The sequence below is a fragment of the Synchytrium microbalum genome (genome assembly GCF_006535985.1).
Source record: "Synchytrium microbalum strain JEL517 chromosome Unknown SmJEL517_scf0001, whole genome shotgun sequence".
Lineage (NCBI taxonomy): Eukaryota > Fungi > Chytridiomycota > Chytridiomycetes > Synchytriales > Synchytriaceae > Synchytrium > Synchytrium microbalum.
Window position 1 is genome coordinate 1,021,668 of NW_022158350.1, and position 20,652 is coordinate 1,042,319.

Sequence of the window (20,652 nt, forward strand, 5' to 3'; positions counted from 1 at the left end):
CGATTTTTTTTGTGAGGCCAAAGTTTCACAGTGAGTAGATCAAAACCCGATCGCGCTTAGGTGACCATCGAGGATGTAAATTCGCGAACTTTTGTATCTATAAATAAAACTGTGCACCTCTTCCTTTCTATACAAACAGGAACAAGCCATGTACATTGCAATTTGGAATTTCGACGCGAGATTACTCAGGTTTTTACAAGCGGTCGCTTATAGAAGAGGTGCATCACTGGGAATTATAGAGTATTTAGAGAATTGGAAACGGTTTCGACATGGTCCTGGGTCTTTTACAGTTCTCATTCAATAACTGTCTATGTAGCAAATCACAGCAAGCAGCTCAAGGTCATTACAAACGGGACTAGGAAGGCGGAAATACTTCTTACTGGGTTGATATTTAGCATATATCCACATGAAATCGTCGATCGACTGTTGAGTTGGAGTTTTGAAAGCTAGCGACCTTTCTTGAAGCAACAAAAGGCCAACCATGCCAGCGGATTGGACTCTGATCTTCCCAATGATTACTGGTGAGCTACTTGTTGCATCGGCTTAGCTGTCGTTAGTCTTGTACGGTTCGAGATTGTCAAAGTCATCAACACATTTCCCATGCTTTTTTTCAAACAGGCTCCACAATGGCAATCCAGGCAGCTAGTAATGGATCTCTGGCCAAACTTGTGGGATCAGGCAAGATCTATCCGAGAAAGTCAGTCTTGTGGTTGAACAAGTGCTGATCGTCTTTCTTGTAGCTTTTGGGGCAGGCTTCTTCTCATTCGTAACGGGGCTACCAATTCTATTCATCGTTTGGATGATCATGTCGAGAGGACAGTTTGATTTCACATCCTTGACCAATGCCGAGTATGATGCGCATTTGTTACAAAACATAAACGCTTAACTCTAACCTTGGTCTCATGTTCATAGGTGGTGGTCATACATGGGTGGCTTCCTCGGAAACGTATACATGATTATGATGTGTTTCCTCATCCCACGACTTGGAGGTGCTATCGTCTTAGGAACATCAGTAGTCTCACAGCTCGTTACCGCAATCATCTTGGATAATTTTGGATTGCTTTATATACCCCAACGGCCTTGTACGCCGTTACGTGGGATTGGAATATCGCTTGCGCTGTTAGGAAATGTGGGGATTATGTTGGCGTCATTAGCATATGAACGGAGACTTGTTGCTGCTTTACCGAGAGAAGAGGAGGTTAAGATTGATTGCTCTGTTGCTGAGGAAGTTGTGGATGCTACTAATAGTATACGACCGTCGTCGGTACTGGAAACTGATGCTGAAGAAGGAGATTTGTCTATAAGGCGGCAGCAACAGTCTCCTAAACATAATGAAGCGAATGGAAGTGCGACCCCTGCATTGACGAATGGGTCTATAAGGAATAGTCAAGCTAGCCCACCGTCCAATCATGTCTTGTCAATACCCATTGCCCTGCCGTCCGTGCTGGATTGGAGGCTAGTGTTTTCAGTTGCCGGTGGAACATGCTTAGCTTTGCAGGTATGTTGCGAAAAAAAAATTCCCATAATACTGGAATGCCAAACATTTGAAGCGTGTTTGGAAAATCATTGTGGGCTTGAAGAAGATTGGAGTTGCAAAGCCTCCTTGAAGAGTCTGTAAATTTCAAGATGCCTCGCGGAATGTCATGTATCTGAATTGCAAATATCACTGATGCACATAGTTTTGCTTTTTTGCTTAGGCGGCGGCCAATGGAAGACTTGGACTGGTCACGAATAGCAGACCATTTGCTGCTCTTACATCTATATTCCTTGGATGTTTCCCACTATGCTTCTTGTATCTTTGGGATTCTAATATGACGAGGACGACTGATTTTAGACGCATTTGGAAGAGTATGTGAAGCGTCTGATCTTGTGTTTTTTTTGCACACGTCAACCAACTTTATGCGCTTTCTAGATGGGAAATGGTGGATGTTTCTTGGAGGGCAATATGGAGCACTTTATATGCTTTCAACGTCGTTTCTGGTTCAAAGGCTGGTAGGTGATTGTTTTGCCAAAAGAAACCACGATCAAACCTACTATGCGTCATTGACCTCAACTTCCACTTTAGGGGACTGCTATAATGCTAGGAGTGTCTGTAACTTGTATGCTTTTTATGGCTACTGTTTTGGATCATTTTGGAGTCCTGAATCTGCAGAGGAGACCTGCTACAATTGGTCGTATCGTTGGCGTTTTGATGATGGCTGTCGGGATTATCCTCGTTGCCATCTTCTAGAAACTGAATCTGAGCTGCTGCAATATTGGTAGGCGCGAGTATACCTGGTAGGTGGTGGTTGTGGGTGCTCTAGTTCGCATTAACGGGATCAAAACCTTGTAAAGTTCTGAAACCATGTGGATTAATATGTAGATAATCATAATCAGAACAATATAATTACTTATTAAAAAGAATTCGAAGAACAAAGTTTCATCGAGATTCATCACAGCTTTATAAGAGAATAATTGATTCGAATCTAGTACGCGTTCACGTCACAAGAACTACGATGCCTCCTTCTAAATATAAATATATCGCCAATCCCAACACCTCGTCCTAACATCTTTCCAAACCTCAGCGAATCGTTAGGAACATTAAGAATTGAGCTAGACATATTGCAAAGTTACTCGCATAAGCACTCCAGCATAAAATTACTCAGATTGAAGCTTATTGCTGCCGCTATATCTCTCTGGCAGGTCTACGATGCTTTCAGGTAAGAAACAAGGTTCGATTTCTTTTGTTTCCCAGTAGTTCCGAGAGGTTTTACGGATGAAAACGAAGTCTAGTCGATGATTTTGCACTATATCATACTGTTCCAAGATCCTTGAATATCGCGATGGCTTCTATCAGTAGCTCTTGACCAACATCAACCAAACGTTTACCAAACATTTGCTCACACATCATCCCATCTCTTTCAACATGTACAGAATCAGGCCTGACATCGTCAATCATCACGTCATTCTTCAACGCTATTCGGAATGCAAACTCCGATATCGTTTCTCGCTATTTGGAAAAGTACCCCGTGCTGGCTACGCGTCAGTGCGATGATACATTCGAAATCGCCTCTCATATTGCAGACGTTGTGGGAAATGACGGAAGTGGAATGACTGGACTAGCAGCTGCTATGGCCATGTATTCCTTGAGTGAAACCGAGAAGGAGGAAAACGCACGGTTGCGAGTTGTTGGTATCTTTGTCAAGGTATGATGTCGGCGCTCCGAGACATCTTATACTGACCAGAACATACAAATAAACTTACATGTCTTTACTGCCCTCTCTGAAGAACCTGCCATCAGCAGACTTCTTGAACTCGACTCGTTTTGGATCACAACAAAACACTGTCCTCCATCTTGCCACGGCTATTGGATTGCATGGGGCCATCATAGCACTCATGAAGAGAGGTGCTTCTTCATCGTTAACCAATGCCTCTGGCAAAACAGCTCTGGATGTGGCTCATGAAGCATTCCAAGACGATATCATACCAAAGGATACTATAGACATTATAAAATGGTTGGAAAAAGGCCAAGAACGGAGAAAAGGTGGTGATGATAGTACTACTTCGTCGGGTCCTCCACGTCTTCTCGGTAAACCGCAAATGTCGATGGTGGCTCCTGCAGCTGAAGTCAAGACGTCTACAACACCAATCGGCCAACATATGAAGGTCGAACGTGTATTGTTTGATGCTATACCAGACCCTCCTATAGCCGAATCGAAAGGAGAAGCCTTGCTGCCAAAAAAAGTGGTAGAACGACTAATACCAGAGCCCATTGAACGAGGACCTGCTGTAAATCCAATAGTAGACGTTGTAGAAAGAATGTCAGCAGCACCAGTCGTAAGTGAAATTACGGAACGAAAAAAGGCGCTGCAACCATCAGTTTTCACACCTGCTATTGGAGGCTTCGAACTCAGACATGTTGAGCCTGCCACAGTCGCCAAGCCCGCCGCTACGTCAGTCTTTCTTGCTCCTCAGCTCAGGCGTGTAGAGCCTCACGTAGACTCGAAGCCAAAATCAAATATAGTTGAAGATACCAGGGCTGCAAATACGCCGAGCGTAAGTCAGCCTTGGGCAACTCCATCTGACAAGAACTTCTGGCAGTCTCCTGGTCGAGTACGTGACATCAAACAGGCACTTGCGTTAAATGTCAGTACGTTGCAATCGTCTAAAGATAATCCATATGCCGCGGTGTCTTCAGATACGAGCCAACCCAGAAATAGTCGCTTCTTCCAAACTGGCGAATTGCCTAGGAAGCCTGGGACGTTATACGTTGATAACAAACCAGTATATGCTCGCAAACCTATGGCCACGCCATGGCGTCAGCCTGTGCCTCGTATAATCATCCCTACATCAACAACAACAACAACAAATCCAAATCGCCAACCAAGTAGTCCCACAATCTCTTCACCCCCTTGCGCTTCGGCTAGTACTCTAGCACCGTCTCCCATTGGGTATTCTGGCAGCACCGTATTACCATTGCCAAGTCGTCCGCCAACTTCAATACCCAGTCGTCAGCCAGTAGCATCGTCTACTCGTCTGCCGGGAAGTCACACACAAGCATCAAGTCGTCCACCTGACAGTCTCACAATGCCATCCGCTACAAGTACATCTGCTTTTCGAGGCACTTCCACCACTAAAGTAGAAATGGCGGTAGCCAAAAAGGAAGTACAGGATATTAAGAATGCAAAGGATCTGGTCGCCGCAAATAGGAGAGATCCCATGCTTGAAAAGCTCGCTCAACGTCCGAGTAAACTAAATGAGGTTGTCCCGAGAAAACCAGAAGTAGTGTGGCAGACATTTAGTCCATTGCCAGCTGCACCATCAAAGCTCGAAATCGATGTATGTAATGCATAATGAGATGGCCTCCTGTATATGAATTGCTGATCTCTTATTTGGATTTGATTTAGATTCCACATGTCTCCTTTGACTTGAAATTTGGATTGGACTGGGATGAAAAACGCAACAATAGTCTCATGAAAACAGATCAACCTGTTGCAGCAACATCAAAGACTGTCGAGTCTACTCGGGGCGAGAATTTGAAGTCTTTGGCCGATATTGTCAGAAGAGGATGGAACGTATCATCATTAGTTACTATGCCAGAATTGCCAATATTGAACGGTGAAGCATCTCGAAAGCCAGACCAAAATTTGGTTCAGGCTCGAGATGACGATTCAGTTGATTTGATCTCACTTTGTGCATCATACTCTAGCACAGCTGGTGGTACTCTTGGTTGATCATTGGAAGCTATAAATTGCAGTTTCATAGAAATGCTTCAAAATTAGAATCTTTGTAAAAGTTGAGGATATTTTGCATTGCCAAATATACATTAAAGATTGAGATGATTCGAATTGTGTGCTTTTTCGGCGCGTGTGGTAGTTGGTACTTTCAGAACTGAACTTGGGCTATCGCAGGGCATGAAGGAGTTTAGGTTCTGTAAAGATCTTTAATCGTAAGAGTCTGATAAATGAAACAACAGGATCAACGACACATCAACACTTCCAACACACTTCTCTCCTCCCCTCCCTATCCTCTCCTCCTCTCCCTCCTCATCAACATCTACATTCTCCAATCCTTTACCATTACCGGCCACGGACACAAGATTCGGGAACAATTTATGCAAACTTCTTTGGAGGCCTTGAGCCTTTTCGAATTCGAGGGTGGGAAAGACTGCAAGTTGTTTGAGATGGTTTGTTTTTGCCAGGGAAAATACCACCACGACTTGCATCGGCTGACGGGAGACAAAGTCGTCTGAGTTTTGGAAAGGTCGTATCGGTGAAGACATTTGATTGATCAAATTAGTCTTAGGCACTTCAGCTCCACTGATGAGCGTGAATCATACGACATCGTCTTCGAACGGACCCAGCATACTTCTTCCAGAGTTTCCGAATATGCTTTCAGAGCCCGATCAATTTACATGTTTGTCAGGTTATTGATGACGTAGAGTTTGGAAATAGGGGCAGTGCTTTACCTTCCAGAGTTTGCTGTGGTACTGAATGCCTTCCTGCAATAAAGCTCTTGCAACCGACATCTCTTCAGTGAATTCGACTCATGCGAATCTATTTGAAAAAGGAATATTAGGAGAGAACTCATAAGATACGGCTTTCACCCAAAGTACCAAACTAGCGCACAACGCGTACCTTTTAGCAGCATCACCTTTCTCATACGTGAACGAAGCACGAAGCACTTTTTATGTCTCCGTAACACTCCAATCGTCCATATATGTCGTCCAGGGAGGTAAATTCATCCATCTACGTGAGGTGCAAAAATCGGGTCAGCTTTGCACTTGCTCGTCGTCAAAACTGTTCTAAACACATACATTCAGAAGATAAAAGCAGGATTTCTTGGAACGAGCCACCTTTCACAAGTCGTTCTCTAGTTCAAAGGATGTAAAATATAACGAAATCAAGGAATGATGGACCGTAGCATGTTCAGAGGATGGATATTCGAGACGCCTACCTTTCGTACCAAGTGACCGATTGAATATCTGCTTTGACCTTTTTGTTTTCTGTGTGCCGAGATGTAAACGACTGCGTCAACTAACTGGGAGAAGGACGAAGAAACGTCTTCACTTTTTCGTGTTTTCCGGATCCTATGACTAGAGAAGCACTTTAGCCTGGACGCGTGGATATTCCAGATCGATCCATGGTTACCTCGATTTGACTTGAGTGCTCTTCTCCTCGTCACGGACAACTTGTCCAAATCCTCGAAACACAGAGCAGGCATTACATGTCATTCCGATATTCTTATGCTCGACTCTTTTGTCATTGGCTCTAACAGGATTGTCATTTCCCATATGAAGCTATGGTGGACTGGACTTTGATCTTTCCTATCCTGACTGGTAAGCATTGGCTTCTAAAAGCTTTTCACAAACTTTGGCACTGGTCGCAATGAGGTGAAGCAATCAATGTTATCGCGTGGAAACGAATCAAGCTGACGGAAATATTGCAGATCTTGGAGAACGCTGATACCTAACCTGCAACATTTCCACGATTACTGGTTTTAGGGTGACATTGACGTTTTGTTCATATAGGATGCCTGCTATCTGTTCAAGCTGCAGTCAATGGAGATCTAGCAAAGATTAGCGGATCGAAACTGTTTGCTGTATTTGTTTCATACCTATCTGGAATACCGATACTGCTCATAGTATGGCTGATAGCTTCACGAGGGGGAGGAGGACAAAATTACGACTTTGCAAATGTAGAATGGTGGGCATTTGTTGGCGGGGCACTAGGGGCTCTCTATCTGGTATCAAATGTTGATCCTTGTGTCGTTGTGTCTAAGAAACCTCACACGTTCAAGCAATAGACTGCAATGCTCCTAGTCATTCCTCACGTCGGAGCTGCTTTAACTGTGGGAATCAGTGTCGGAGCACAGCTCATATCTGCAGCTATTCTAGATGAATTTGGTTGGATGTACATACCTCAAAGGACATTTACCATGGGTCGTGGGTTTGGAATCGCGTGTGCTTTGATTGGAAACTGTTTAATAATGTTTTCAGCCTTGTCGTTTGAGGCTCGTCAAAAGGCGAGTGTTGTTGATGAGGAGGTGCATATTCCAGATGTGTTGGTGAATGAACCCGACGAGGATAAGAGGATACCAGTGATACAACGGATAGATGTCGAGGACGGAGATTTGGGAGTACAGGCAATCTGTCCAGAGGAAATCTCGATACCTAGTGGTCAAGCAGATAGCAAACCAATACTTCCAGCTGTCCCCGTGTTGGATGTTGTAAATGTATTGGATTGGAGACTTTTTTTCGCCGTAGTTGCTGGAACTGCTCTTGCTTTGCAGGTAAGTGATAACCACAGGATAGCATTAGTCCTCTGAATTTGAGCTGATTCAAAAAAACTTTAACATAGTCAGTCGCAAACGGTCGTCTAGCAAACGTGACTTCAAAACCGTTTGCAAGTTTGTACTCGTATGTATCTGCCACGATACCATTAGCCGTGGGGTTTATGTACGAATCGAGATGTCTGACCGGTACAAATTGGGCCTCAATTCGCAAAAGTAAGACGTTTGCCCAGTCAGGTTGTAATTGCGATGTTCTCGAATCTCTTATTTGTGGCATTTAGACGCCAAATATTGGCATTTCACAGGTGGATCCTGTGGGAATTTGTATATGCTATCTGCCACTTTCCTTGTACAGCAACTGGTAAGATTATCAAAACTTTTTTTTTTTTGAAAACAGTCTCCAACATATAATATCCTTAGGGGACATCAGTTATGTTTGGTTGTTCAGTCACGGCGATGTTGTTCTCCTCTCTAATTTTTGACCATTATGGATGTTTTCACCTACGGAAGCGGATAATAACGCCATTGAGAGCAGTTGGAGTGGTCGGGATGATTGTTGGTGTCGCTCTGGTTACTGTCTTTTGAAGCCATGCCCTGATACGTGATCTGCTACTTAAAAACACGTACACTCATTTGCAGACGTAGATAAACTAGTTTATGTAATTGTAAATACTAACAAGCTACTTTAATCGACACCTTCAGTTGCAGATTCATCAAGTGTTTCCGTCACGTTAGCATCCTTTTTACCTTCCTCTTCCTTCCCGAATGCTTTCCTAGCAGCATCTCGTGCAGCAGATGGATCAGGCTCTCCAAACACTGGTTCACTCAACCTCTCAGACTCAACAGCATCGTCATAATGTTTGGTCAACTCTTCAAGCGAGAACTCGCTCACATCTTTTAATTTTTCGGTTTCCCCATTCACCATCCTGAGCACACAAAACAGGCCCATATAAGTTGCAAAGGAGCAATCTGAGTCGTCTTTGGGGAAGAAACTTGCTGCTTCAAAGTATTCTTTGGTTGCTTGTAGTAGCGAGTCCCGGTCTTTAACGGTGCTGGCCGTGTCGAGGCCTTTAGCCATGTGGACTCCAGCCATGGCTAGATGCACATATGCTCTGTGATATGTTATGCATGGGGTGATGTATGATACTGGTTTGCCTGTTGTGTCTTCCTTGTCTAGAGATGATAAAACTGCGGTGCATTGCTCTTCTACTTCTGCTAATGTTTCGTCAGATTTGGTGGCGTCGACTATTTGGGAGGAGAAAAAATGAGATTCTCTACAGTAATGTTGTTCTCACTATTTCGGAAACAACGTACGAGAACGCATCATAGTGCCTATGAGACTCAACCTCATAGCTCGAATCATCCAATCCTAGAAAGAATACATCCCATCAATCGATCATGCTCTAAATGTGCTCTTCCATACACTGTATAACCAAATACCTGAACTATTTGCCCTCGCTTATCCTCATCAAAGAGCGGATCAAGCTCTTCCTGAGTCATAATCGACAGATCAATACATCGTTTAAAGTACATTTTTGCTTCTTGGAATCGTTCCATCAGTTTGAATGAGTGACCAAACATGAATGGCTAAAAACGGTTTGTATCAGTACGTAGACTCACGGAGTTACAAAGTGATAAAACTTGTACACATACTGCTCTTATAGACATGTCCATCACATCTTGAGCATTCTCCCATCCTTTCTCAGCGAGTCTCGTTTTGATTTTTGATAGAGTGTCAGCAATCGGAGTGTTTGGTGGAATAGCATCTTTCAACGACACTTCGAAGAATACGCAATGTTGTATCATCTAATGCAGCAACGCGTCAGCTTGAGTAAAATAGCGAAAAGGGAAGATACACTCAAGTTTCGGTACCTGAAGATCCGCTTTCGGTTCAATGACAAAGAATGCTTTCTCAAACATCAATACACCATCACTCAACATTTTTATCACTCCACCATTCTTCACTGACTCTGGCACCTCAAAATCCCATCTCCCATTCGTCTCTACAGCCTTAATATTGCGACCATAAGCCATACCCTTTTGAAACATGTTGCTACTATCCCATAACGTCATTGCAGCCGAATCAGGCGCCCGTTGTAGCAGATGATCGTTGGTTGCTACTAGAGCAGCAAGTCGAATAGCAGGTAACTGATCCCTCAACATCCTTATACCAAGAGTCTTGTCCAATGCACTCTTGGTTTCTTCGTGCGCTTGCTGCACTGTAGCGTCCTTGCCCTGCTCTAGAGCTTTTTCGTAGGCTGCTCCTGCTTCCTGATATCGATATAGATTGTTGAGAGCTGCACCCTTGCGATACAGAGCTTTCACGTTCAAGGGATCTAATTCTACTGCACGTTCCGCCATTTTCAGAGCTTCTTCAAACTTTTCCAACTAGAATATAGATGTTAGATCTGAAATGTACTCGAAAAGGCGAGGGATGCACTCGGATATAAAACACAAAAACTTGAGAGCAAGATGTATCAGAAACGAGCACTTTGAACTACCTTTAGGAGAGCTGCGGCATTATTTGAAAGTATCGTCACATTGTCTGGATCCAGTTCCAAAGCCTTTTGGTATGAAGAGGACGCATTCTCATAGTCGTGAGCTACAAAATGTCTACCATGTTGGAATGTTTATGTGAGCAGACCTCACAGGGAGATGAAGCACATGATAGAATGGACTACAAACTTACTGGTTCCCTTCCTTCTTGAGCGCTTCCACCCGTTCGCTCATAGTCTTCAAAGTTATTGCGTCAGTGCGAAAATGTGGTCACAAAAAAATCAACGTCAAGCATCGACGAATTACAAGCGATGGACAATAGACCAAAGATTGTACAGCAGCAAAGCCGTGTGCCAGGACCCCAACGCAGGCCACCAAGCCCATTCTCCTTCAAGATTATGATGATACCTTTCACACTCTTCTCCGTGGCCTTGTATCTGACATTTCGATTTTACAATATTGATACATTCGAGAACAGGCCAGCTGGAAGTCGTAGAAGGCCAGCTTGATTGCTTTGATGGACGCAAGCAGGTACGGGAGTAAACAAAGTTTTGCATCAACGTTGAAATCAGTCAAAAGACAAACAACATGACCTTATGTACAAATTGCTCTATTAATCCACATATCTACACAATATAACATAGTGGCACAGCTCTATATCATCAGACCAGTGAGATCCACACTTATTTGATAGAGCCTCGTCGAATTATCTGATTTGACAAAGGGTGAAGGAGTCCAGATTCTCCCTTCCGCCATGTATCTGCCACTTATGTCCTCATACTGCGGATCTAGTGCTGCCTTCAGTATGCGAGAGGCACCCTCTATCGGCTCCGGCATCAACCAAGTCAGGGGAGTCGATAGTACCATCTTGGCCCACTTTGTATGTCTATACAGTGAGGTTGCTATGACTCCTGGATGCACAGCATTCACTTAACAATTATAAGATAATAATGTCAGTTGTGATAAGATAGATTTGTAAATATTACTCGTACCTACTACACCAGATGATCTCAGTCTTAGTGCCAACTCATGAGTAAACAGCATGATTGCGAATTTGCTCATGGCGTAGTTGCCAAGTCCCGAATAAGCAGATTTGCTGGTGATGGAGTCAAACGTGATGGTGTGGGCTGCATAATGAACGCTTGACGCTACATTGACAATTCGAGATGGGGTAGATCCACGTAGGTTGTTTAGCAGCAGGTTTGTGAGATAGAAGTGGCCTGTGTGGATAGATCAGTCATGGATAGAAGAGTTGAAACTCAGGGCACTTGGGTTCCTGACATACCTAAGTAGTTCGTAGCAAACTGAGCCTCCGTTCCTCTTGCATCTCTACTGAATGGCGTATTCATAATTGCTCCATTATCTAAGTATCACAGGTATATGAGCGCTCAGGCCGTAAACTGAGAGGTTGTAGACCATTTCGAACATTTCGAGACTCACTTATGAGCAGATGCAACGGCAGTCGTTTTGCCTGAAAATCGGCAACAAACTTTCGTATTGATGCAAGATTCATCAAGTTCATGTCCAGTCCTTCCACATTCACGTTTCCTGTCAAGTTCCGTATTGATTCAGCGGCCTTTTGCGATACACCTGGCGGATGGCTGGCTATTATTACGTGGTATCCTGTTCGAGCAAGAGCGTTTGCACATTCAAAACCAATTTGGCCATTCCCTCCTGTAATGAGGCAGACTTTGCCAGCCCCATAGGTGTTTGCGATGAGACTAGAATTAGACAGCCAAGTGTTAGTTAAAACACGATCCTTCATTGATGCATCAATTTGATTTGATTTGCGTACGTTTCCATGTCAGAAAGCTCTGTTCGTGTATTGGTCAGTCGCCATAACGCGATCCATACACATTCGACTACAGCAAGAATGATTACGACGAGCCAAGTTGGCAGCCATGTCAGTCTTGTGGAGATCGCTAGTTGAGCATACTCTAGAATAGCGTGCGGTGGTGCTCTTCCACTGATCATTCCACACTCAAGACTCAAGAAATCAGAAATCACGCCGCTGGACAAGGACTGAAACAAGAGGTTGCGACGACCTGAACAAGACCCAAATTTGAACTTGTGCGGTACTGATTGAATTTATATTTCCTGGACTGCCTATTGGAGATGGATCAAGTAGAACAACTGCAATTTCAATGTTGAAGAAACGGCAAGTCCAAACATCCAAATAGCTAGTGTCGAACACAGTTTCTAGATCAGAAGCTCCATCAGAATCATTTACAAACGAGCCTACTTGATTGTTCAGTACTCGAATACGCCAGGATTAGTCTAGAACGACTTTTAGCTGGCTAGTTTTGTGGCCGAGTCAAATGTCAGGTTTTATTCTTTCTCCAGCCAGCGGTCGTCTCAGGACCCCACTCGATTTCGTCCAACCGCTACAAATCGACTAGATCAAACGTTCAACATTCAAGACAATTATGAAGGTTACCGTATCCGTGGTTGCTATTTTGGCCGCTCTGCCTGCTGCTTTCGGGCACATGGCAATGTCGATTCCAGCTGTTAGAGGTTACCCAAACAAGGTCCAACCTTACGATTACTCTATTACGAGTCCTCTGGACTCTACAGGAACGGTATGTTGACACGATGTTTCCATCCATGTCAACAAGATCAACTGAACTGCCACTCGACATTTTTCTGACCTTTATACACCAAATTAGAGGATCTATCCCTGTCAGGGGAAAGCTCAGGGGCCACCTGTAGCAACGCTTATACCAGGAAGCTACGTGTCTGTCGAAATTGCTGGTGGGTGGTCAAAGCATTTGGGAGGGTTGAGTGATCGCTCACATTGGATTTGTCTTGACTCACATTGGAATTTTCTTGTAGGCGGTGCCAGACACAATGGTGGCCATTGCCAATGGTCGATCTCCTATGACGGCGGTGCGAACTTTGTAGTTCTGGATACCATTATACGTGATTGTCTATCACCTGCTAGCTCGTCAAATACCTATGATTACCAAGTCCCACTGCCTGCTGACTTGCCTGGATCTCGTAGGTCTTTCATGCTTGGTTTTGTGCTCAAAGAAATCACTTCTGACATAATTACCCTTTAGCAAACGCAATCTTTGCATGGTCGTGGATCAACTCTATAGGGAATAGAGAGGTAAAACGAAGCCGGACAATGGTTCATGATCAAGACCATTTATAATAACACTTCGTAAATTCTACTAGTACTATATGAACTGTGCTGACGTGGCCATTAGCGGCAGCTCAACAGGCAGTCTCACAGGCCCCCGCTTGTTTGTTGCAAACCTCCCCGGCACACCAACAGTCCCCGAATTCCCAACAGCAGACTCTAACGACTCGTCACAATACTTTGCAAGCCGGGACATCATACGTGTATCACCCGCAACTCCAGGTGCTCAAGTGATAACCAGTGGAGGTAGTGGTTCCAACACAGTCCAATCAGCTGGACCAGTATCAGCACCAGCTCAATCTGCAGGACCAGTATCATCACAGGCCAGCCCCGTAGTAGCAGTAGCATCTCCACAGGCATCGGCGGCACCAGTCGCTCAACAATCGCCGGATGTGACTCAGCCACAGGCGTCAGCTGGTGCTGGAACACCAGTAGCTTCAGCAGTAACACCAGTAGCTTCAGCAGTGGTTAGCGCGCCGAGTCCGACAGTATATAGCTCAGATGGACAGTGTACAGTCGGAAACATGCAGTGTGTAGGCCTCTATCAGTTTGCTACATGTGCTCCGGCGTTTGGCGGTGGTGGGACTCTTGTTGTGAGACCTGTTGCGCCTGGAACTATATGTAAGCAGGTGGGAAGTAGTATCATTATGGACTTTGCTTAGAAAAGTCCGATAAAAAGACATCACAATGTACAACTTGTATTTGAAGAAGCCTCATTCATCAGCATGCGCAATACACATAAATATTCTACAATATTCATCAATGGCGCCATACCTTTGGGTCTTTAATGAAAACATATATTGCATGAAGGGGCGATATCAATTTACAAAAGCAGCGCTAGTTTCGTTCATACACTCTCATTTTCATGACACCCTTCATAGGCAGGGTCAATGAAGGTGTGTACGTTATTGGTTCGTTGGACTCAATGACAAACTTGAATCTCGCCAATAGTAGACAAATCACCGTAACAGCTTCCACCGTAGCTAGTTGCTGTCCCAAGCAGAGTCTCGGGCCATGATGGAAGACAGGGTATTTAGACGATGATTCCTTTTTCAAGTTGCCATTTTCATCAAACCATCTGGAAGGGTCAAACGTATGGGCGTTTTCACCCCAAATGTCTTTGGATCTTCCCATAGAGTACTGTGATGGAGTGTTTCGAGGTTAATTAAAGCACGTTGATAAGAGTCCATATCAACTCACAGGAAACCAAGACACAACAGTGCCTGCAGGCACATGTATTCCGCCAGGAAGGGTATCGGCCTTGACAGAGGTCTTTAAATTAGCAGGTACAGACGGATGTAGCCTCAAGGTCTCGTAAAATCTAAATGAATGAGATGTTTAGGCAAGCTGTAGTCAGTCTATCTCATGAGTGGCTAGTACTACTTACACTGCCGTGGTATATTTCAATTGGGGCTGATCTTCATAAGTGGGGATACCATTCTTGCCCAAAACACGTTTTACTTCCTCCACGATTCGTAGTTCCACCTCTGGGTGTTTGGAAAGCTCATAAAAGGTCCAACTCAAGACATGGCCGGTAGTGTCACGACCTGCTATAATGAAACTGCACGAAAGTTGTTGATCAGTGTCGTCACTCCGCTTAGTCACAAGAAGTACAACTCACTTCAACACCATTTCTCTCAACTCAATATCAGTCATATCAGCTTTCGTGCCGTCTTCGTTCTTGGCAAAGTTCATAAAGTAGTCGAGCAAGTCTAGATGCTTGTCATCTGCTTTCTTGCCAAACTTTTTCCTGTTGCTGATTACTTCGTCTGCATAGTCTGTCAACACTTTGGAGTGCTTTGCAATCAATTTATCACGTCCAACTAGAGGCTCCCATAAGCCAGGAAATGGAGAGTTGAATCTGATAGAACGAAGAAATGCTTGTGTGAGAGTAAGATCAACATGAAAAATACTTTCATTATGGCACGTACCTGTCATTGATGTAACCCTGAGCGACATCAAAAGATGCCGCAAATGGAATCGGATGTTGAGGATCAAGCAGGGAACCAACAGATATTCCAAAAGCGATACTAGAACGAGGCAGTCCGTCAGATAAGCTTGCAAACCGCCATCGTAAAACAAACTAGATAAAGATTACCGTCCAAACGAGTCCAATGTAAATGCGAAAAACGTCTGATTGAGAGCAACTGGCACTTCATCTTTTGCTGCACCAGCTAAAAAGTCTATAAGGACATTGGCCTCTTCCAAAAAGACTTCAGCGAAACTATATCTAAAGTTTTTTCCAGTAAAGAGGTTTGATGCAAGCTTTCTGGACCTCTTCCATTGAAATCCGTCCACGGCAAAGATTCCATGGCCAAGCAATGGCTCCATGATTTTCTGGAACCAGTCTCCCTTCACCCAATTGTCGAAATTGCCCCTCAGAATGTAGTCCACAATAACAGGATCAACTGTTTGGACAATACCAGCAGGACCCCAGTTGGCAACCCCCACAAGAGGATCACAGACAGCTATCACACAATGAAATCATCAGTGACATGATTTTCAGAGGGTTTAGGCGTCAGGGAAAAGCCTCACTCCACGTTGGACCATATTCGACCGACACTTGATATATAAAATCGTGAATATGGTCATAATGCTTGATCATATCGGCGATACCACCAAGAATCGGAGCCGGTGGAGTATATGGAATGCCTTTGACTACGGGCTTTCGACTATGGTGAAACAAGAATGTCAAATGCATGTTTTGAATGTATGATCACTGTGCAAACTTGATATTCAAAGGGCAAAGATGCCAACAAATTGAACTGTTTTCAAATGAATAATCAAATCGGATGTTAGATTACCTACCTGTTCAAGTGCATGGCCAGTGCTAGACCAGAAGCACCCGTGATTGCAATGCCAACAACAACACCCACGCCGATTGCTACATTGTAGAGCAGGGATGATTGTTTCGATTGCCTTGTCATGACGATTTGATGCTCGCGATGAACGATATCTATCCTCTTTACAGGCTTGCTTTGATCTAGTCAGTTTTTCGGCGTAATCGACTAAAACCGCCGCAAGAGGACGTGTCAGTCAGGGACAAGCACATATATTGTCGCGGGTAGCTTGCTCACTACGACTGGATTACAATCGATTGTATTGCCTTATGCCGTCTGTATCTGAATTGTAGGAGCGAACTTCAAACATCACCGTTTGGGCCCATTTTATGCAGCAAAGTCGACGCGTTTTTCGGTTCAAATCAATTGGCTGATATTCTACAAAGACAAATCTACCCTTAAGTCACCTCGTTTGTTGTGCATTTTTGTTGTGCGAACGTGAAACTTGGAAGTGCTATGTCATGGCGAAAAAAAAATCTTACTTCAAATACTGGTCAAGAAAATCAGTCTATTTAAGACGAGAAGAGAGACACTAATCGGTTATCGATGAGTGTATATAGGACCTACGGTATTTTGACCGTAGTGTTTCTTCTCATTTGTTATTGTTTCCCGACCACGGAATCAAAACACTGTAAGAAAGTTGTCGATGACCCAAGGACAGAGAACGCACCAAGCACAGATCTAACTACGATCAATTTATCTATTAGATTCTAAACACTCTAGGCCAAGTAGACGGACGGCTCCAAGCAACTCTTTTTTGCATCTAACGGATGTTCACGCCGGTAATGGTGTCATCGCCCGACGATTCGCTTGCCTTTCACAATCTAACACGAAATTCCAACGTCAGATCCATTATATATTCAAGGAGGAAGCTTCGCTTCAGCATGTCATAGGCGGCCTGAGGAATTAGACGAACACTTGATCACTGAGAACGATGACCTAAAGAAGAAGAAGAAAAAGGTCAAGAAACCATGGAATCCTCATGGTACCGGTGAGCAACGAGGCTTTCTTGGTTGGGGTTTGCGCAAGATACGGAAGCTGATCTGTTCACCATTTCTCATAGCACGGAAATTTGGATCCCCAATGTCGGGCTGTGATTCTCCAATGATATTGGTCAATGAAACATTTAATTTCCTCTCCCAATATCACGCCGAAAGTGGTGTCGATTTCGTAATTTGGACTGGTGATAACGCTCGGTAAGAGCTTGCGCGTTTTGCAACAACGATGATGTCTACATTCATGTGACAAAAGCTGCACCTTATCTGCCTAAAGTTTTCCTTAATTATTCATGCTCTTTCATATAGACACGACCTTGATCCAGCAGTGCCTCGAACAGAAGCCGAAGTATACTCCTTGAACGAACTCGTAGCCAAACTAGTATCAAACACCTTCCCAGGCATACCCCTAATCCCATCCCTTGGCAACAATGATCTGCCATTCCACAACAGCCTGCCATATCAGCCAGACGGTTCATCACCAACACTAAACTTTTATGTAAAACTATGGTCGAAATTCATCCCAGAAGACCAACACGATACATTCCGGAAAGGGGGCTATTACGTGTCGAGTGTAGCGCCTGGATTATCAGTTGTAGCTTTAAACACTTTATATTTATGGTCTTCTAATGATGTTGTGCCTGATTGTACGTCTTCAAAGACGGCTGGAGGTGTGCATCTTAAATGGCTCGAGAATGTGTTGAAAGATGCCAGGGAATCTGGAATGACTGTTTATTTAAGTGGTCATGTACCGCCTAATGAACTACAATACTATCCTACATGTTACAAGTGGTATGTCTGAGTCAAAAAAATATTTATTGTTCTCATTCACGGAATCACGTACACATTCATTCGCCTTATCTGACTCTTACTTACGCTTTATCGTTCTCTCTCTCAGGTTCAGTTCTATAGCAACCGAATACTCTGACGTGATAGCCGGACAGTTTTATGGGCACGTAAACCTCGATCACTTTTTCTTTCCCCTCGAATTGGAAGACTCAGATGATCAAAGACTAGCTATATCGTTAATCAAGAGTGATACTCCCGTATCGGATTACTTTGATATGATGCAAGGACGTCATATTCGTAAAAATGCAGTGCATGATGAGCTATTGACCAGCCTACTTCAAGTGCCAGCATGGGACGTATCTATCACAGGACGTAATTCGCCATCATGGTTGAGATTATATGCTACCTACTTGCTTCACCAGTATGATCGTGTGTGCAACATCAAGGTATGATTTGAAGATGCTAATAGCACGTTTCTTTTGCTATGCAGAGGCGAAACATTACGCTCACATACAGAGGAACTTAACAACCTTGCTTTATTCGATATCTCAATGCTTACGTCTCTCGTCGTCCACTCGTTAGGAGCCAGCTGGACATCCAGCTGTTGTGCTAGTTTCTCCTTCTGTAACACCCGCATATAATCCATCCCTCCGCATCTACTTTTACGAACCACAATCAACCTCCACATCCTCCCAACAACACGTAATGAAAACCAGCAAACCAAGCTACACCCTAATCAACTTCACGCAATACTTTGTAAACCTGACACGAGGCTTTATCGACGACGGAGACGAGGGCGGCGATGACATTCGTATTAAACCGCTATTCGAAGAGGAATACTCGTCGCACGTGTATGGTATTGTCGGTGCCGATAACAGGGATTGGATTGAACTGTCGGGAAGGCTGACTGGGAACAACAAGAAACATGATGCTGATGGAGTATCATTTGCAGAGACCAAGAGTGAAGCCAAGAAGTTACAGGATTTGTACTTTGGGTTCTTTACTGTTAGTAGTGGAGTCAATATGGATTCTGGAGGGTCGTAAACAGTGTAAATAACGTCACGTACATAAGTTAACCCAACCATACCCATTTTTATATCATCATTTTAGCGGCCCCGTCAAGTTAGACTTTGAATTGTAAAGTAAACATTAGTCACAAGTCATTCTTTATACCATCCTTTTAGAACATAGAACAGAACACATAATTATATCCCAATAATCGTGCCTTTGCGACCTTAATCAACGTGGACAGACGCATACAGGACTAGCGAACCTCAACCACCAGCGTTAGCTTCCATGCTCTTGTCTCGACATCAAGTCAGGCCAGTTGTTTAAGAGCAGTATGCAGCTATTCGACTTGCCTATTTGCCGAGAAAGAAAGACGGAAACGATAACCCGATAAGCGGCGCCTTGATCGATGATCTAAAGCTGCATGGTCAACTTCCCAATCGATCGAAATGTTCAGCACCCAGCCGTTTCGCGAAGCTTGGTTGGGAGATATGGCTTATTATTCTTTTTTTTCAGCAATACAGTTTATGGAAGAAGGGGGAATGGTTCTATAGATCGAAAGGATTTAGCTTTCATCGTCAACATCCCGAAACAAGTTTGACAATATACCTAATATCTAATCCTTTTGTTCAGCAGCAGCCAACTTGTTCTTCCAGTATGCTCCAGCAACAGGGATTTTGCCTAACAAGACCCAACCATGTCAGTAAACCTGCCCTTCCTCAACTATTTAAACAAAGGCATGTTTGATGTCTTACTGAAAATATCTGTTCGAGCCAAAGGAGTAGGCTCCAAGAAGAGCAGTGCAGTTATGCCAGCGAATGCTCCCCATGCAGCCAACGTTGGTGCCCTATATGTATGAGATTCGTTAGCGCCAATACATTGAAAAACAACAAATTAGTGCAATTTTATCCATTTCTTTACATGTTTCGAAGTTTTTGTCTGTTGAAGAGAGGAGCCATTTGGAAGAGCCATGGAGGCCTGGTGGTCCATGCTTGGGCGAGCATTTTTGATGTATTTGAGGGTGGTGATGTGTTTGTCGGAGCAGACGTAGTCGTGAGTTTCCAAGAAAATGAAGACTTGCATGCAACACTTTTGTAACGTGTAAATCACGTAGTTACTAGCTTAAAATGTGGAATGTACCGTTGAATTGGTTTCAGCCTGCACAGGAAGTTACACTCTCTATCGAAAATTGATTCCATCGCTCCTCAACTATTACATCCACGAAATCAAGTTCCTTTTACAGGGAAAGAACAGAATCATACTCATTAACACGTACATGGCTCGTGTGCGCACTCGTCATGAAACTTTGTATGTCACCTACAACTTAAGGCGTCGTGACTTAACGCTCTCAACTTCAAGTTCATTCGGCGACAACAGTTTCGCGAGAAAAGAGGAGAGAGAGAGAGAGAGAGAAGCTTGACGGACTTAGGCCCTTGTGACGTTTACTGGTGGGGAAAAGGTGAAGATTCAGCCTTCTTTAAGGGTGATGCCTGACGACTTGTCGTCGTCAATTACTTATTAGCTTCGGCAACAGTAAACGTCTTTTGCCTTGTTACTTTCAAGTTGGCTTGTGTCAGATTTGGAATCAATGGTATGTCTTGTATCGCTCACT

The 20,652-nt window shown here is 43.9% G+C and overlaps 6 protein-coding genes across 6 annotated transcripts; 4 read left to right on the forward strand and 2 right to left on the reverse strand.

Moving 5' to 3' along the window:
• Positions 1-481: 481 nt before the first annotated feature.
• On the forward strand, positions 482-2,230 carry SmJEL517_g00266 (uncharacterized protein; the record flags this gene model as incomplete). The annotated part of the gene is made up of 7 exons (XM_031166196.1): positions 482-521; positions 619-645; positions 741-849; positions 913-1,498; positions 1,698-1,848; positions 1,913-1,992; positions 2,066-2,230. 7 exons carry the CDS (start codon positions 482-484, stop codon positions 2,228-2,230), a joined length of 1,158 nt encoding a protein of 385 aa, XP_031027870.1.
• Positions 2,231-6,780: 4,550 nt separating this feature from the next.
• On the forward strand, positions 6,781-8,355 carry SmJEL517_g00267 (uncharacterized protein; the record flags this gene model as incomplete). Its single annotated transcript, XM_031166197.1, has 6 exons — positions 6,781-6,817; positions 7,010-7,224; positions 7,285-7,770; positions 7,839-7,986; positions 8,052-8,131; positions 8,281-8,355. 6 exons carry the CDS (start codon positions 6,781-6,783, stop codon positions 8,353-8,355), a joined length of 1,041 nt encoding a protein of 346 aa, XP_031027869.1.
• A 2,565-nt stretch (positions 8,356-10,920) lies between these two features.
• On the reverse strand, positions 10,921-12,069 carry SmJEL517_g00268 (uncharacterized protein; the record flags this gene model as incomplete). The annotated part of the gene is made up of 5 exons (XM_031166198.1): positions 10,921-11,195; positions 11,259-11,486; positions 11,552-11,629; positions 11,707-11,987; positions 12,062-12,069. 5 exons carry the CDS (start codon positions 12,067-12,069, stop codon positions 10,921-10,923), a joined length of 870 nt encoding a protein of 289 aa, XP_031027868.1.
• A 623-nt stretch (positions 12,070-12,692) lies between these two features.
• Positions 12,693-14,070, forward strand: SmJEL517_g00269 (uncharacterized protein; the record flags this gene model as incomplete). The annotated part of the gene is made up of 5 exons (XM_031166199.1): positions 12,693-12,845; positions 12,933-13,017; positions 13,099-13,263; positions 13,326-13,375; positions 13,444-14,070. The coding sequence occupies 5 exons, from the start codon at positions 12,693-12,695 to the stop codon at positions 14,068-14,070; spliced, it is 1,080 nt and encodes a 359-aa protein (XP_031027867.1).
• Positions 14,071-17,033: 2,963 nt separating this feature from the next.
• On the forward strand, positions 17,034-19,076 carry SmJEL517_g00270 (uncharacterized protein; the record flags this gene model as incomplete). Its single annotated transcript, XM_031166200.1, has 6 exons — positions 17,034-17,038; positions 17,142-17,239; positions 17,312-17,444; positions 17,553-18,035; positions 18,142-18,478; positions 18,615-19,076. 6 exons carry the CDS (start codon positions 17,034-17,036, stop codon positions 19,074-19,076), a joined length of 1,518 nt encoding a protein of 505 aa, XP_031027677.1.
• A 580-nt stretch (positions 19,077-19,656) lies between these two features.
• SmJEL517_g00271 (uncharacterized protein) lies at positions 19,657-20,044 on the reverse strand (the record flags this gene model as incomplete). Its single annotated transcript, XM_031166201.1, has 3 exons — positions 19,657-19,721; positions 19,796-19,887; positions 19,962-20,044. The coding sequence occupies 3 exons, from the start codon at positions 20,042-20,044 to the stop codon at positions 19,657-19,659; spliced, it is 240 nt and encodes a 79-aa protein (XP_031027678.1).
• Between the last annotated feature and the right edge of the window lie 608 nt (positions 20,045-20,652).